Consider the following 14,550-nt stretch of genomic DNA (forward strand, 5'->3'; position numbering starts at 1 on the left):
CCATCTACAAGCCAAGTGTGGTGGCACACGCCTTTAATCCCAGCACTAGGGAAGAAGAGGCAGGTGGATCTCTGTAAGTTTGAGGCCAGCACGGTTTACATAGTAAGTTCCAGGTCAGCCAGAGCTGTATAGAGAGTGCTTGTCTTAAAAACACAAACACACACAAAAGAGGCCATCTACTGCTACATTTATATAGTTCAACACATGGTATGCATTCCATGGGTTCCAAATTCTAAAGATATCTAATAAGCACCAGAGGGGTTTGTCCCAGAAAACCCATTTCAAAGGGATCACGCCATTAAAACAAACAACCTACAGAAACTCATCTAAACGCAAACAGCTACATGGAACAAGGACAAAGCACGAACTGTTATCGGCATGAAAGGATATATGGCACATTACTGTGACTAAAAACAAAAGCAAAGAAAGACCAAGGAGGGCAAGCAAGTGATTTTAAATTATGAGTCATCTACCCTAATAACAGACACCATGCCAAGCCCACCATGACTCAACTCCTCTGTGAAAAAAGATCTGAGGAAGTCTTGCTGACCTGTCTTTTCTAGTTCTCAGAGGACAAGCTGGCTTCCTTAAATATCAACTTGGAAAACATCAAGGTTCAGTAAAACAAGTCCACAGCATAGTGCAGTCTTTCCGCTGTTTGCACTTCAGCATGGTACAAGAGCATCGCTTGTGGCGGGGAGAACTGTGAAGAGCCATATGGCCCATAGTATAAGGGAGCATCACAGACTCGCTTTGCTGCTTTGTTTCCATCTTGTCCCATCAATGTACAAACTTAGAGCGGGTTAAATCTAACACTGTAAGAACTACCCATACCGATATTCCTAAACAGCTTTCCTCTTCTTCCTTTCCAACCCTTTTTTTAACAAGCTAACAACTTCACTCACTGTCACTGTCCTCACCTTTGCTAGTTTGGATAATCAGTGTTCCCCAAAGGCCGTTGTGTTTAGAGTAGGGAGGCCTCATTGGTGGGTGTGGAATCTCTGAGAAGAAGGGCTTGGGTTGCTAGTGGCATGGTCGTGAGTGGGAACTGAGATGCTGATCCTTGCTTCCTCCTCTCTGGCTTGCTGGCAGGGATTGTGGGCTCCTGCCATAATGTGGTGCTTACTACAGGTCCCATCAGAACCTCCAGGACAACAGGGCAAAGACATCTTTCTGGTTAAATTATCTCAGGTGTTATATAATGGTGACACAAAGGCAACTGACAGAAGTTGAGGGTTACTGCCATCTACCAACTGCTACTAGGAGAAAGAGGGAGGAAAAGAGGGTCTGAGCTAAAGACCAGTAATTAGGCTCAAATTCAAATTCCCTATCTGTGTCCTGGGCTTAAGTTATTTCAACTCAGCAAGCCTCATTTTCCTACTGACAGATGGAGGATGAGACTACTTATCTCACTCAGTGACAGTCACTGCCTGTGCCTCCATTTGGCAGTATGGGCTGTCTTATCTATGGTAGCTCCCTTTGTGTCTCTTGGCTGCACCAGAGGGTACGTGAGGTCAGGATTAAGGAAGGTGCTAATGGTAAAACTCATACCTCACACATTTTTAAGACACACATCCCAGTGTGGAGAAATTCTACCAGCAAAGGATGCAAGCAATTCTAGAATTACTCCAGAACACTGGCTTTTGGGCCTTTTACCAAAGCTGGGTAAAAGATATGCCCAAGATGGCTGATAACTACTTACCAGGCGGCTCTCAGGTTACTGGGGAGAGGTTTAGCAATGCTTGCCTGTATCCAGGTGATGTCACTACTCCAACCATGACTTTTAGACCCCAACACCGAAATACCTTAAATGCTTGCCTGACTGAGTCACTCAATAAACAATGACAGAGAGCCTAAAACATACAAGTAAGTCCAGGGCCAGGCTCTGAGGCAGGCAGAGCATGCCTATACATGAATCCTACGCACAAGGACTCAACGATCCAGGCCAGCTATAGAACTGAGACAGAGAAATACATAAGGAGACCCTCTGAATATAAGAAAAAGTCTTAACTGCTGACAGGCAGAGCAATAAAAATGTTCCTAAAGAAGCCTTAATACTGCTTGTCTTTCTAATTTCCAAATTTTCAAAACCTCAAGTGAAAAACACTTTCCCAAAGTTCACTAGCATGTGGACAAATGCATGTAGTGTTCATGTATGTGTCTACCTCATCCTAGGCAGCACTGACAGCTTAGTCTTTACTGTGGAGAGGCTATCCATACATATCTATGTCATTAGCTTCATTTCCCTTTATAATCACACTAGAAAGATTTAGTTACAGAAATACTTATAATTTTGTGTTTTTACTAGACAGCTAGCTGCATTTGGGAAATTTTTAGAATGTGACTAGATATGTGATGTATTTTCCTATTGGCTGCGTTAATCAGAAATGACACTGGATGCCAGCAGACAGCAGCAGCACACATAGTCCAAATTGTTCCGCCCAGATTTTTTAAAGTGTTTATGGCAACCCCTAAAGGACAAAATGGCCCACTGCTCTGTGTGTGTGAGTGTGCGCACACGAACACATACATGTATTTAAATTAAGTATACACATGAATATAGTATTTGTGATCCATGAATATAAATATAAATAAAGGAGTTAGTTAATTAGAAGGAAATTTTATAGTAAACTTTCCAAGGTTTTAAACAAATCATTCCATACACTGTGTGTTACCCACCAATCAGGTTGTCTTGCAACTTATAAGTGAAAGCATTTAATTGGGGCTGGCTTACAGTTTCAGAGCTTTAGTCCATTATCCTCATGGCGGAGAGCTTGGTAGCACACAGACAGGCATGGTAGCTGAGAGTTCTACATCAGATCCAAAAGCAGCAGGAAAGAGCCATTGTGTCTGGCTTGAATTTTGAAACTTTAGAGCACACCCCAGTGACATACTTCCTCCAACAAGGCTACACCGACCCCAACAAGGCCATACACCTCCTAATCCTTTCAAACAGTGTCACTCCCTGGTGACCAAGCACTCAAATCTATGAGTTTACAGGGGCCATACTTAATCAAAACACCACACAGGTCATATCAACAATGGGGGGTGGGCGGCGCCTGACAATAACCATGGAGCTTATACTAGGACAGACAGTGTGATAGTGTATAGACATTCTGACAAGAGTCAGATAAGGATTATGTTAATAATCTTAAATTCTGAGGGTATAAATATACCAGACAAAATAATTAAGAGCACATTTTCAAAAGATTGGTGTCTGTGGCTAAGGATGTAGCACAGTTGCATGAAGCTTTGGGCTTGATGACAGCAACACATAAAACAGGCATGGTGGTAAACACCTACTATCTCAAACTCTAGAGACAGAGGGCAAGAAGATAAAGGTAAGCCTCAGGCATGTATGGCCTAAATTTAAGACCAGCCTGGCCTGGACCTGACCTGGAAGCTTCGTCTCTGTTAACTTTTATAGTGTGGAAAGGTGTTATGTAAGCTGCTGGGGAGGGATAGGGGGGAGTTATCAAAAATCTTACTCAATGGTAGACCCTACATGTTAGGGCAAGATATGTCACTGGTGCAATAGTGGCATGACTGTTATGATAGTAACCAACTGTTTTCTGACTGGATCTAAGCCCGATCTAAGACCTGGATCTAATTCCACAGGAGGGAATATATGCCTGGTACTGTAAACCTGGTCAAAAGACTATGACTAGAGAGGACATAAGTCCTAGGGGGAGAACATATTACCATTATTGTTTTGCTAGACAGACATATTGTCAAACTGCTTCCTAAATATTTATATTTATAACCATACATTAGTGCTGCTCTCAGTGTTGGCCAGAGAAGCATCTTTTCGCAGAAGGCAGCAGTCAAGGCCGAGAATCACAGCTGATTAAATATTTGAGCACATGTGACAGTTAAGTACTCAGCTCTAAGTGGGACATGTATCATCATGCGCTGCACGGTCAGGAATAAGAGGTGGCAAGAATGTAAGAGCTAGAGTGTGGGGAGGAATGCTGTGAAATACTGTCTTCTGGACATGGCAAAGTTGCTACACTCACAATTTACAAAAACTACAGTTAACCACACAAGATCAAGCCAGCCATGGATGGGGTAGGGGCTCACAGGGCGCCATCTCTATATGAGGAGCTGTTGGCAACTGATGGCTGCTAGGGAAAGGGGAGTCCTTTTTAGATCAGGGTTGTGGCCACTGGTAGTTTGTTCATGCTCCTGCAAACAGCACTAATTAGACTCTGGATTTTATGGGTTTTGGTTTTTTGGTTTAACAGAGAGGGGAAGTGTTGGGGGAGGGGTGCCTAAGGGGAGTGGGACAAGATACAATATATATGTAATTGTCAAAGAGTAAGTAAAATATTAAATTATGGGTTTTTTCCCAATTTTATACAACAGTCTTTGGTGTGAGACCTAGGAGAGATGAGAACAGCCATGGTAAGTTAAGAATTTTGTTATAAAAAAAAAAAAAAAGAATTTCGTTATCAGCTGTTGGAGCTGTGGCTCAGTAGATACAGTGCTTGCCTTGCATGAAGAATCCCCTGCACCTCATGAAGCAGGCATGGACGGTCATGCCTTCAATCCTAGCTCTGTGATAGAGGCAGGAAGAACAGAAGTTCAAGGTCATCCTTAACTACATAGTGATTTTGAAGCCAGCATGTGCTACATGTGATCCTGTCTCAAAAAATAAAAATTAAAATAAATAGCAGCTATTTATTTTTATACTTCAGCCAGTTTGTTTGGTTCAGGATAGAAGAAATGAGTGTGGACAGAGAAATACAGGTGAGGCCTTTTTTTTTCCCCCTCCCTCTCTCAAGACAATGCTTCTCTGTGTAACAGAGCCTTGGCTGTCCTGGACTTGATTTGTAGACCATGCTGGCCTCAAACTCAGAGATCCAGCTGCCTCTGCCTCCCAAGTGCTGGGATTAATGGCATGGACCACCACACCTGGCTTGAGGCTTTTCTTTTTTTTTTTTTCTTTTAAGATTTATTTATTTATTATTATGTATACAGTGTTGTGCCTGCATGTACACCTGTAGGCCAGAAGAGGGCATCGGATCACATTGTAGATGGTTGTGAGGCACCATGTGGTTGCTGGGAATTGAACTCAGGACCTCTGGAAGAGCAGTCAGTTCTCTTAACCTGTGAGCCATCTCTCCAGGCCAGCTTGAGGCTTCCTTATTAGGACATCTAGCTCAAGTGAGATACCGAACAGCTCTGAGCAAGAACAAGTCAAGCCTGTGTCTTCGCAAAATGAAGGAAAAGAGTATCCACTAAAAGAAAACTGCCCAGCAGTTTCCATCCAAGATACTGCATGCAAATAAGAGATTCAAAACTTATCAACTGTCTAGTCAGTGCCAGCTCTTCCACACAAAAGATGATTCGGGTCCTGAGTGTTCAAGGTCTAGGCTTCAGGGGTAGTGTGTAGCATGCGCATGGGTCAACTCTGCCTAGCAGGTAAGGCAAACACCTGGAAGGCCAACCCAGACTTATGTGAGGTAAGCGCCTACATTTTCCCCCTAGAAGAATTCCATACAGTGTCTTTTTACTTCTTTTAGACAGGGTCTTACTATGTAGGCCTGGATGACTTGGAATTCTCTGTATAGAACAGGCTGGCCTCTAATAGACAGAAATCCACCTATGTCCTGAGTGTTGGGATTAAAGATGTGTACAACCTAAAAGCATTTATGACAAAGCATAGTGGTTCATTTTCCTATGCTCAAATCTGCATGCATTAATTTCTAAATCTGTGGCCAAGAAACAGTATTTAACTTTACTAAGCCTGAGCTCTGTCATTCAGAAAGTAAAGATAACTATTCCTACTTCAAAGAATTGATGACAGGATCAAGTGAGGATCCAAATGAAAACATATTATAGCCAGCACACTGAGAGTCTGAAACAAATTCACTTACTGCTTTTATCATTATGGTCATTATCATCAATAGCATACTTGGATATTGGCCAAAAAACCATATTGTCTGACTATAGTAACTCTGGTCTTTCCACCCCAGAGCTCAAGAATCCTAGGAAAACAGAGAGAAAAACAAAACAAAACAAAAACAAACAAAACAAACAAGAAAAAAAAAAACCAATCAGCCAAAGTATCCATCAACCTGGTTATGTCATTCATGTACTCCATCCATTTTCTTATAGATAACAATGTCTGAATGAATATATATTAGGTATATATTAGGTAACAGTAGGTTATGTCAACCTGACAAGCTACCAGTAACCATGACAATGTCTAAGAAAGTATGCTTAATCTGTAGGTCTGTAGCAAAACACACATGATACCCAAAAATACGTATTCTTATTTGCCAACTTTTAAAAGGTACTGAGGAAAATGTCTCAAAGACTATTTTTTCTACAAAAAAAATCTGAGAGGGTTTATAAATTTATTTTTATATAACTTGGGCCATGAGGAACTAATTTAATATACAATAGACTATGATTTGCATTTGGGGCTTTTATATATACTTGGGAATTCTGTGAAAAGAGAAAGCTACACTAATAATTTGGAAATGTAACTAAATTTTCTTGAATTTTAAGTAATATTTTAATTGGCAACATATGCTTTATATTTAACTATATTGACAAAATGTTCACTGATTAAAACAAACAAAACAAGAAAACAGATCTCTCCTAAAGTCCTCTTGTGGGAAAGGGTTGCCCTAGGCTTTGTGTCGGAAAAGGCTTTCTCATGCCATCTGCCTCTTGCTCATTAGCATTCAAACTCACTTTCATAAGGCAGAGGTTCACAGACTATGGCTTAGAGACCACAGGTCCACAAATCAAAACCATGCTCATCATAATTTTAGGATGCATTTTTTATTTTTATTTTTGTATCATGTGGAGTATTTGTACAAAATTTGTCTTGATTACCCAAAGCCTTATGGGAAAATATTGGCAATGCCTTAGCATAAACCACAGCAATGGCACCTAAGGGCACCAGTATGGGAAGTCGCTGAGTTGCTCTCTATCATGCATAAGAGTATAATAAACACCACTTTCACTTAAGAATGTCCTTGATGACCCAGCACAGCATACTATATTTACTATATCACAAGCCTTAGGTATATATCTTCACACAGTGCATAAAACACATAGACAGCACACCCTGACAGCTGAATAGGAGTGTGCCTTGGGTGTGCTATAGGCCAGTCTAGCTGTGTTTCCATGATGCCCTTAATTGCAAAGAACAGATACAACAGGCAAACTAGGCTCACTGAAACGTGAGCATCTACTGAAAATGAAGAAAGAATGTTGAGTGTCAATTTAAAGGAAACACTTAACAGGTTTTGTTGTTAGTTTTAAACAGAAGTTCCAACCTGGAAGAATCTGTGACACCGTTACTGAGAGCTTGAGATGCTCCTATGTGTTCACTGGTGATAGTAAACTACTGACATCCCTGTAACACCCGATCCCTTTCTCACTGCACTAGCATTTTTAATATGTGTCTGTCTCCAAATTAAGATGGTAAACTCTGTGGAGGGAACCACTTAATACTCATCTGTGTCTTTTTTAAATCATAGCAGTGAATTAGACACAGAACAGTTATTTTATAAAAAAACCAACCTTGGTACTGACTAAAGTATGTGAGTGCGCGTCCGTATGTCCACTCAGAACTGGTACTCCAGGCTGCTCTTCACCCCGCATCTGTGCCTAGCGAGACTCTTCAGAACATGCTTTTCTTTTCCATATAACCAAGCCAAATTTGTCTTGTTAGCTTTTCTTAGAAAATTAAAACCCAAGTATTTGCTACAAAATTAATATACATAAAAATGGGTTTATTTGTATGATAAGTGCCTTATCTGTGTTCATGGATGTGCAGCACATGCATGGCTGGTGCCCATGAAGGTCAGAAGAGAGCATCCGATCTCCTAGAACTGGAGTTATAGGTGGTTGTGAGCTACCATGTGGGTGCTGGAAATACAATCTGGGTCCCATGCAAGAACAAATGTTCTTATACACTTGGCCATTTCTCTAGTTGCCAAAATAATCAGTAATAAATATTTAATGACTACGGCTCTAAAGCAAGAATTAGCAAGCTATAAGCCAAACTGGTCCACCTTCTGTTTTTGTAAGTAAAGTTTTTTAGAAAGCCTTTCCCATTTGTATTAGTTACTTTTCTATCATGACAAAACACCAAGACCACGGCAATTTATTGGTAATTTATTGGGGGCTTAGTGTTCCAGAGGGATAAGAGTCCATGGCGGCAGAATGAAGGCAGCAGGGGCAGGTGGAAGAACAGCAGCTGGGAGCTCACATCTTGAACCACAACCCCAATGCATATAGGAAATGCCCACCCACCATGACACACCTCCTCCATAAGGGCCACACCTCTTAGCTTCCCAAACAGTTCCACCAACTAAGGACCAAGTATTCAAACAGATGAGCCTACGAAGGCCGTTCTCATTCAGCCCACCACAGTATCCTTTTACGCACTGTCTAGGGTGGCTTCTACTCTGCAACAGCATACTTGCTAGAGTTTATGAGACTTCATGGCTCACAAATATTTGAAAATATTTACTCTTTGGCCTGTTATAGATTTAAAAATATTTACCAACCCCAAATTATATTATGAATTAAAAAAAAAAATTGTTGGCACTTCTTTTCAAGGTACAACAAAGTAGCTGGGTGTGGTGGTGCACATCTGTATCCCACATGTGGAAGGCAGAGCAGGATGACCAGGAAAGAATTCATGGCTGGCCTCCTCTAATGAGGGAGTTAGTTTCAAGGCAGACTTGGTAACAATGAGACTCTCTCAAATAAAACAAAACTGCACAAAGTGTATTTTTACACCAATACCTACTTTTTACTTAAGGCAAAAATAAAGAATCTCATAGCCAAATCATTCAGAAATGTTTACTTAAATCTAGAACCTCCTGCTCTGATACCCTCCGCAGCCTGCAGGGTTGTGTTCTAGCTCTTCTCTTACGGCTTAAGGTTCTATTATGACTAACAAAAACCAAGTGTCCATCATGACGGAGAACAGCTTCCACGTCAGATGGGGCAGGGTTAAGACACTCAGAGACCATCCCTGAAAAGCTCACAGGTGACTTGTGCTGCCTAGCCACGAATGAGTAACTGGGATGGTCATCTTGTCAAGATAGTTACAAAAGCTGGACAAACACACATGCTATGCCTGCTTTCAGACGATGCTCGAGCAGCCAGGGCAGAATGATAATGACTGCAGACAGGGTACCAGCTGGCTGCAGGTTAGTCCTGCAGTCCCCTCCCTTCCTGCAAGCGCTAAAGAGGAAGGATGCACGTGGAACACAGCAGCCCCAAAGGATGAGAAGAACCTGGAGTGTGGGGAGGCTGGGGCAGCAGGAGCTTCCAAGACAGAGTGCTGCAAGCGAGCTATGAATCAGCACAGGGATTCCCTTGAGTTTGTTGCTGAATCCTAAGACACCAAGGAACAGGCGCTGGGAGCTACGGAGAGAACAATTCCCAGAGTGCAGAGAGGACTAGGAGACACTTGACTTTCTTCCATCCACAGCCGAGCTAAGCTGCTGAACCCTCAAAGTGATCAAGGCTCCAGAAGGGCCTTACTTTGGAACATGATGTCAGCCCTGCTAAAGGCTCCTGTATTAGTCAAGGGTCTCTATAGGAACAGAATTTATAGAGTGTAGCTTTAGAAAGAGAGAGATAAAGGAGATTTTATTAGAGTGACTCACAGGCTGTGGTCCAGAGAGTCTAACAACAGTTGTCTGCCAATGGAAGGTCCAAGAACCCAGTAGTTGTTCAGTCCATGAGGCTAGATGCCTCAGCTGGTCTTCAGTATAAGTTGGAATCCTGAAAAAGTAGGCTCTAAAGGCAGTGAAGGAGTGAACTTGCCAGAGAGAGTGAGAGCAGGCAGGCAAAGGGTGAAAGCTTCCTTCTCCTGTGTCCTTTATACAGGCTGCCAGAAGAAGGTGGGGCCCAGATGAAAGGTGGGTCTTCCCACCTCAAAAGGTCCAGAATAAAAGTGAGCCTTCCCACTTCAAATGATTTAATTACGAAAAAATCCCTCACAGGCGTATCCAACCACTGGATTTCAGTTAATTCCAGATGTAGTCAAGATGACAACCAAAAACAGCCATCACAGCTACCCTACACCCACCCTTACAAAGCCTTTCAATACAGCCCAGGCCTACCTGCCTGGGGATGGCACCACCCACAGTGGGCTGGGCCCTTCCACATCAATTAGCAATTAAGAAAATGCCTCTCAGACATGGCCACAGGCAAATCTGATCTGGACAGTTGTTTGGTTGAAGTGACTCCAAGTTTGTTTCAAGTTGACAGCTAGAGGAAGCCAACTATGACACAAAGCAACACAACTTAAATTGGCAACATAATATACATAAGGAAATTAGAGTAGAATGAGACTAAGAAAAAGGGCAGTAATGACAGACAATGAATTTAAAAGAGCTACTAGAAACATACCTGACAGAGCTGAGGATGAAGGAGGGGCCAGCAACGCGCCTCAGGCAATGATGCAAGCCTGAGTCTGAATCTGACTCCCTAGAACCAACATAAAGATGAACCAAAGAACTGACTCCACAGAGGTGTTGTCTGACCTCTAGTGTTCCAAGGTACATGCACACATATACAGCACACACACACACATACACATACACACACACACAAACAAAAACAGGCTTTATTTTGTTTTGTTTGGTTTAAGAATAAAGAGAGGCTGAAAGATGATTTGGGAGATAAGACCACATAGAGCTCTCAGAACTGTGTGTAATTCCACTTCCAGGGCATCCAACATTTGTGACTTCCTTAGACACCTATAATTCTTATTCTCTCTCTCTCTCTCTCTCTCTCTCTCTCTCTCTCTCTCTCTCTCTCTCTCTCTCACACACACACACACACACACACACACACACACACACACACACAAACACACATAAACACACACATACAAATAAATACATATAATAAATTTTAAAGAGTAGGAAAACATGACCATGACAAAAAGAGAGCTGGAAAAGTGGACCCAAAGGTTCCATTACTTCTGTTGTGCTGTTAGAATAGCATAATATCAGATGTTTGAAATTCACTGGATACAACTGACAGAGGCCTCAGAAAATAAGACAAATGAACTTAAAAATACAGCCCAGAAACTACTCAAACTAAAGTAAGAGAGAAGAAAATCAACCAAACCAACCAAAAAAAAAGAAGGCCTATGTGATTTCTGAGCTAATGTGAAACAATCTCATCTACAAGTAAAGGAGACTGAAGAGAGGAAATATGTGAAGAAATAGTCGTTCTTCCAACTTGACATGAACATTAAGTCCTTAGAGCCTTAAAACTCAGTCAGGATAAGAAAGGGAAAAACTGTCAAGCTGGAGAGATGGCTCAGAAGGTAACACTGGCTGCTCTTCCAGAGATCTTGAGTTCAATTCCCAGCAACCACATGGTGGCTCACAACTATGTAGAATGTGATCTGATGCCTTCTTCTGGCATGCAGAAGAACATGCAGGCAGAACACTGTATACATAATAATAAATTTAAAAAAATCTTTAAAAAGAAAGAAAAGGAAAAAGTCAAAGTACATCATAAATTGTTCAAAAACGTATTATTTTTTTAAAAAGCCAGGAAGTTGGTGGCGCACACCTTTAATCCCAGCACTCAGGAGGCAGAGGTATATGGATCTCTAGTTAAAAGCCAGCCGGATCTAGAGAATGAGTTCCAGGCCAGCCACAGCTACACAGAGAAACCTTGTCTCAAAAAAATTAAAAGTTAAAAAAAAATTTTTTAAAAAATATTATACCACTCCCGTGGCTTTGACAAATTAAAAAGTAACAATAACTCTAACCCAAAAAAGCAAGAAACAATGTTCTAAATCTTCTGCTTAATAAGTAATAATTTACCAAAGGCTTTCTTTGCTGTGATCCCTAGCATCTGTTGGGCCTATGTGCAGAGTAATCAAGCTTGAACAACATACAGTTAAACTAGTGGAAAATGATGTCATCCCAACACATCTACAGACCTTCTGGGTCACATATCTAACATGCTTTAAATTGCATGCTTTTAGTCAGGAACCTTAGTATCTTTGTTCATAAATTTACAGGGCAGTCCTGAGTGGAGGATAACAGTACTACATGGCTATGGGGTATTACAGAAGAAGACGAGAAAACGTGTCCAGTGAAACTAAACACCTATCCCAAGAAAGCTGAAAGCGCATCCCCAGAGTAATGCAACCAAACTGTTACCTGAAAGTGGACACTGGCACACACAAAAAGGTATTTAAGTGTTACTTACTCTGTGTCTCCACAAGGTCCAAGGCAACACTAGAAACTGTGTCCATTCCGGTACTGATGCAGGATTGGAAGGTTTTTAAGGAGGAGAGTGCTGACTCCACACCACTGAAGGATATGTAGCGAGTGGAACCAGAGTTTGTACTGGACCGCCCTGGCATCTTGAAATTGTTACCTAAAACATCAAACACAACAGTAAGAGTTCTAAGTCAGATAAAGAGCACGGCCATAACATTCAGTAATGACTGTGTTCGATATCCATGTGCTATAAAGGACACCAAGGATGCCATCCTCTGGCCATCAAACACACACATTTGCTATAACATGGGGAAGGTAAGTTGTTGTTTCTCCTTCTTCTTCTTCTTCTTCCTCTTCTTCTTCTTCTTCTCCTTCTTCTTCTTCTTCTTCCTCTTCCTCTTTCTCTTCCTTTTCTTATTCTTTGGTTTTTCAATACAGGGTTTTTCTGTGTAGCCGTGGCTGTCCTGGAACTCTATAGACCAGGCTGGCCTCAAACTCACAGAGATCTGCCTGCTTCTGTCTCCTGAGTGCTGAGATCAAAGGCGTGTGCCATCACTGCCCCGCTAACTATTTTCAGTTTTTAAGAAGGATATCCTCTTTCTTGATGCTTCAAAGAACTCTACAAAACCCAGTTCTCAGAAGCCTAATACACATAGAGGATAGAGGGAAGGAGGGAAGGATGGGGGAGAGAGGGAAGGGGGAGGGGAAAGGGGGGAAGAAAGGGAGGGAGGGAGGGAGAGAGAATATGAGAATAAAGCTTAATAAGATGAGGTTTTTTAAAAAACTATAGTTTTTGGGGGGCTTGAGAGATGGCTCAGCAGTTAAGAGCACTGGCTGCTCTTCCAGAGGTCCTGAGTTCAATTCCCAGCAGCCACGTGGTGGCTCACAGCCATCTATAATGAGATCTGGTGCCCTCTTCTGGCCTGCAGATGTACATGCAGGCAAAGCACTGTATACATAATGAATAAATAGATAAATAAATCTTTTTTTTTTTTAAACTGTAGCTTTTAACTTACCTAATATATATATATATGCATTTTGGACTCTTAAAAGAAATCTGTTGAGTTCTAATAGATTTATATTAAATTATCCCAGATTCAGTAAAAGCAGGATTTCTATAGACCTCTCATCTTCTGGTGGTTTATCTATTACAGTTGTGGTTATTACTCCCTTATCTATACTTTAAAGCACCAACTCTTTAAGCTTTGGACCCCTCGCCTATATGGACACATTAGCTTAATTCAGGAAACTCCTGCCATTCAAGTCACTGAAAGCAACTTTAAAAGTGCAGAGTTCACACTGGTTTTAAAATGACAAGCAGGTTGTTGCTAAAGCTGTATGGTACCATACAGAAAATGGATTTTTTTTTTTTTTTAATCAGAAAGATTTGTCACAAACCCAGGCTCATGGGACCCAGGCCCACTGGTAAGTGCCTCAGCACCTCTTTGGAAAAGAAGAAGCACACTCGTGGCGTGGTCTAGCTTCTGGTCCACAGTTTGCATCAGAACTCTCTCTCTCTCTCTTGTTCTTCCTTTCAAGAGCAGGGAGCCATGTGGTATCTCCAGCACTTCCTCCTCTCATAACACCAGCGTCATTTCCCACCTGGGCTGCTCCCGCAGCATCTCTGCTACTGCTTTCCACTAAAGATGCTCACTATTTCCACTAGTAGGGACTGAAGGTCTTAGCATGTAAATTCTTAGGCTCATGCAGGGAGGAGAAACAGGGTAGAAAAGGCTAAGGTGCTGACTTTTATCTTTCAAAGTTATCAGTTTAGCATAAACATTTACAATACCACTAACTGCTGATTCAAGAAACTTGGGTAACAAACATTTAGTAACTATCTTCTTAAATACTAGGCAACTTTCTGAACATAGGAATATAGTGGTTTTCAAGGTAAATACTCCCAAGACTTTTGTCTCCAAATACTACTTGGCTTCTTCTAATTCAATGAAAAACTCCCTCCCGTATGCCAGGCAGTATTCTAAGCACTAGAAACACTTAGCCTTAGCTCCCCAGGAGCTCACTAGTTGTCAGGGGCCAGACATGCAAATGTAGGACTGAAACAACACACACTACTTGTAAAATGAAGGGACAGATGAGATGTCTGCCTTAGCCCTCAAAATGAGGAAAAGGCAAACAAGAGTGCACAGCACAAAGACCAAAGCTAATTGACTGCTGTTTCGTAGAGAAAGCATGAACCAGCAAGGAGGGACATCCCTCCCCATAACCAGCCTCAGTTCCTGCATTCTGCTTTCCTCTCCTGATGAATGAACTAACGGTGCCCACTCGGACCATCCCCACTTTATATTAGATG

General features: G+C 41.7%; 1 protein-coding gene across 2 annotated transcripts in view; it reads right to left on the reverse strand.

The window, feature by feature from the left end:
* Nsmce2 (NSE2 (MMS21) homolog, SMC5-SMC6 complex SUMO ligase) overlaps window positions 1-14,550 on the reverse strand; it is a 214,451-nt gene that overhangs the window by 197,761 nt on the left and 2,140 nt on the right. For both annotated transcript variants that reach the window (XM_051159621.1, XM_051159623.1), the window contains exon 2: window positions 12,223-12,393. In XM_051159621.1, coding sequence (XP_051015578.1) covers window positions 12,223-12,379 — 157 coding nt within the window. In that variant the 5' untranslated portion in view covers window positions 12,380-12,393. The remainder of the gene's footprint in view (window positions 1-12,222; window positions 12,394-14,550) is intronic.

This window comes from Acomys russatus, chromosome 17, assembly GCF_903995435.1.
Source record: "Acomys russatus chromosome 17, mAcoRus1.1, whole genome shotgun sequence".
NCBI lineage: Eukaryota > Metazoa > Chordata > Mammalia > Rodentia > Muridae > Acomys > Acomys russatus.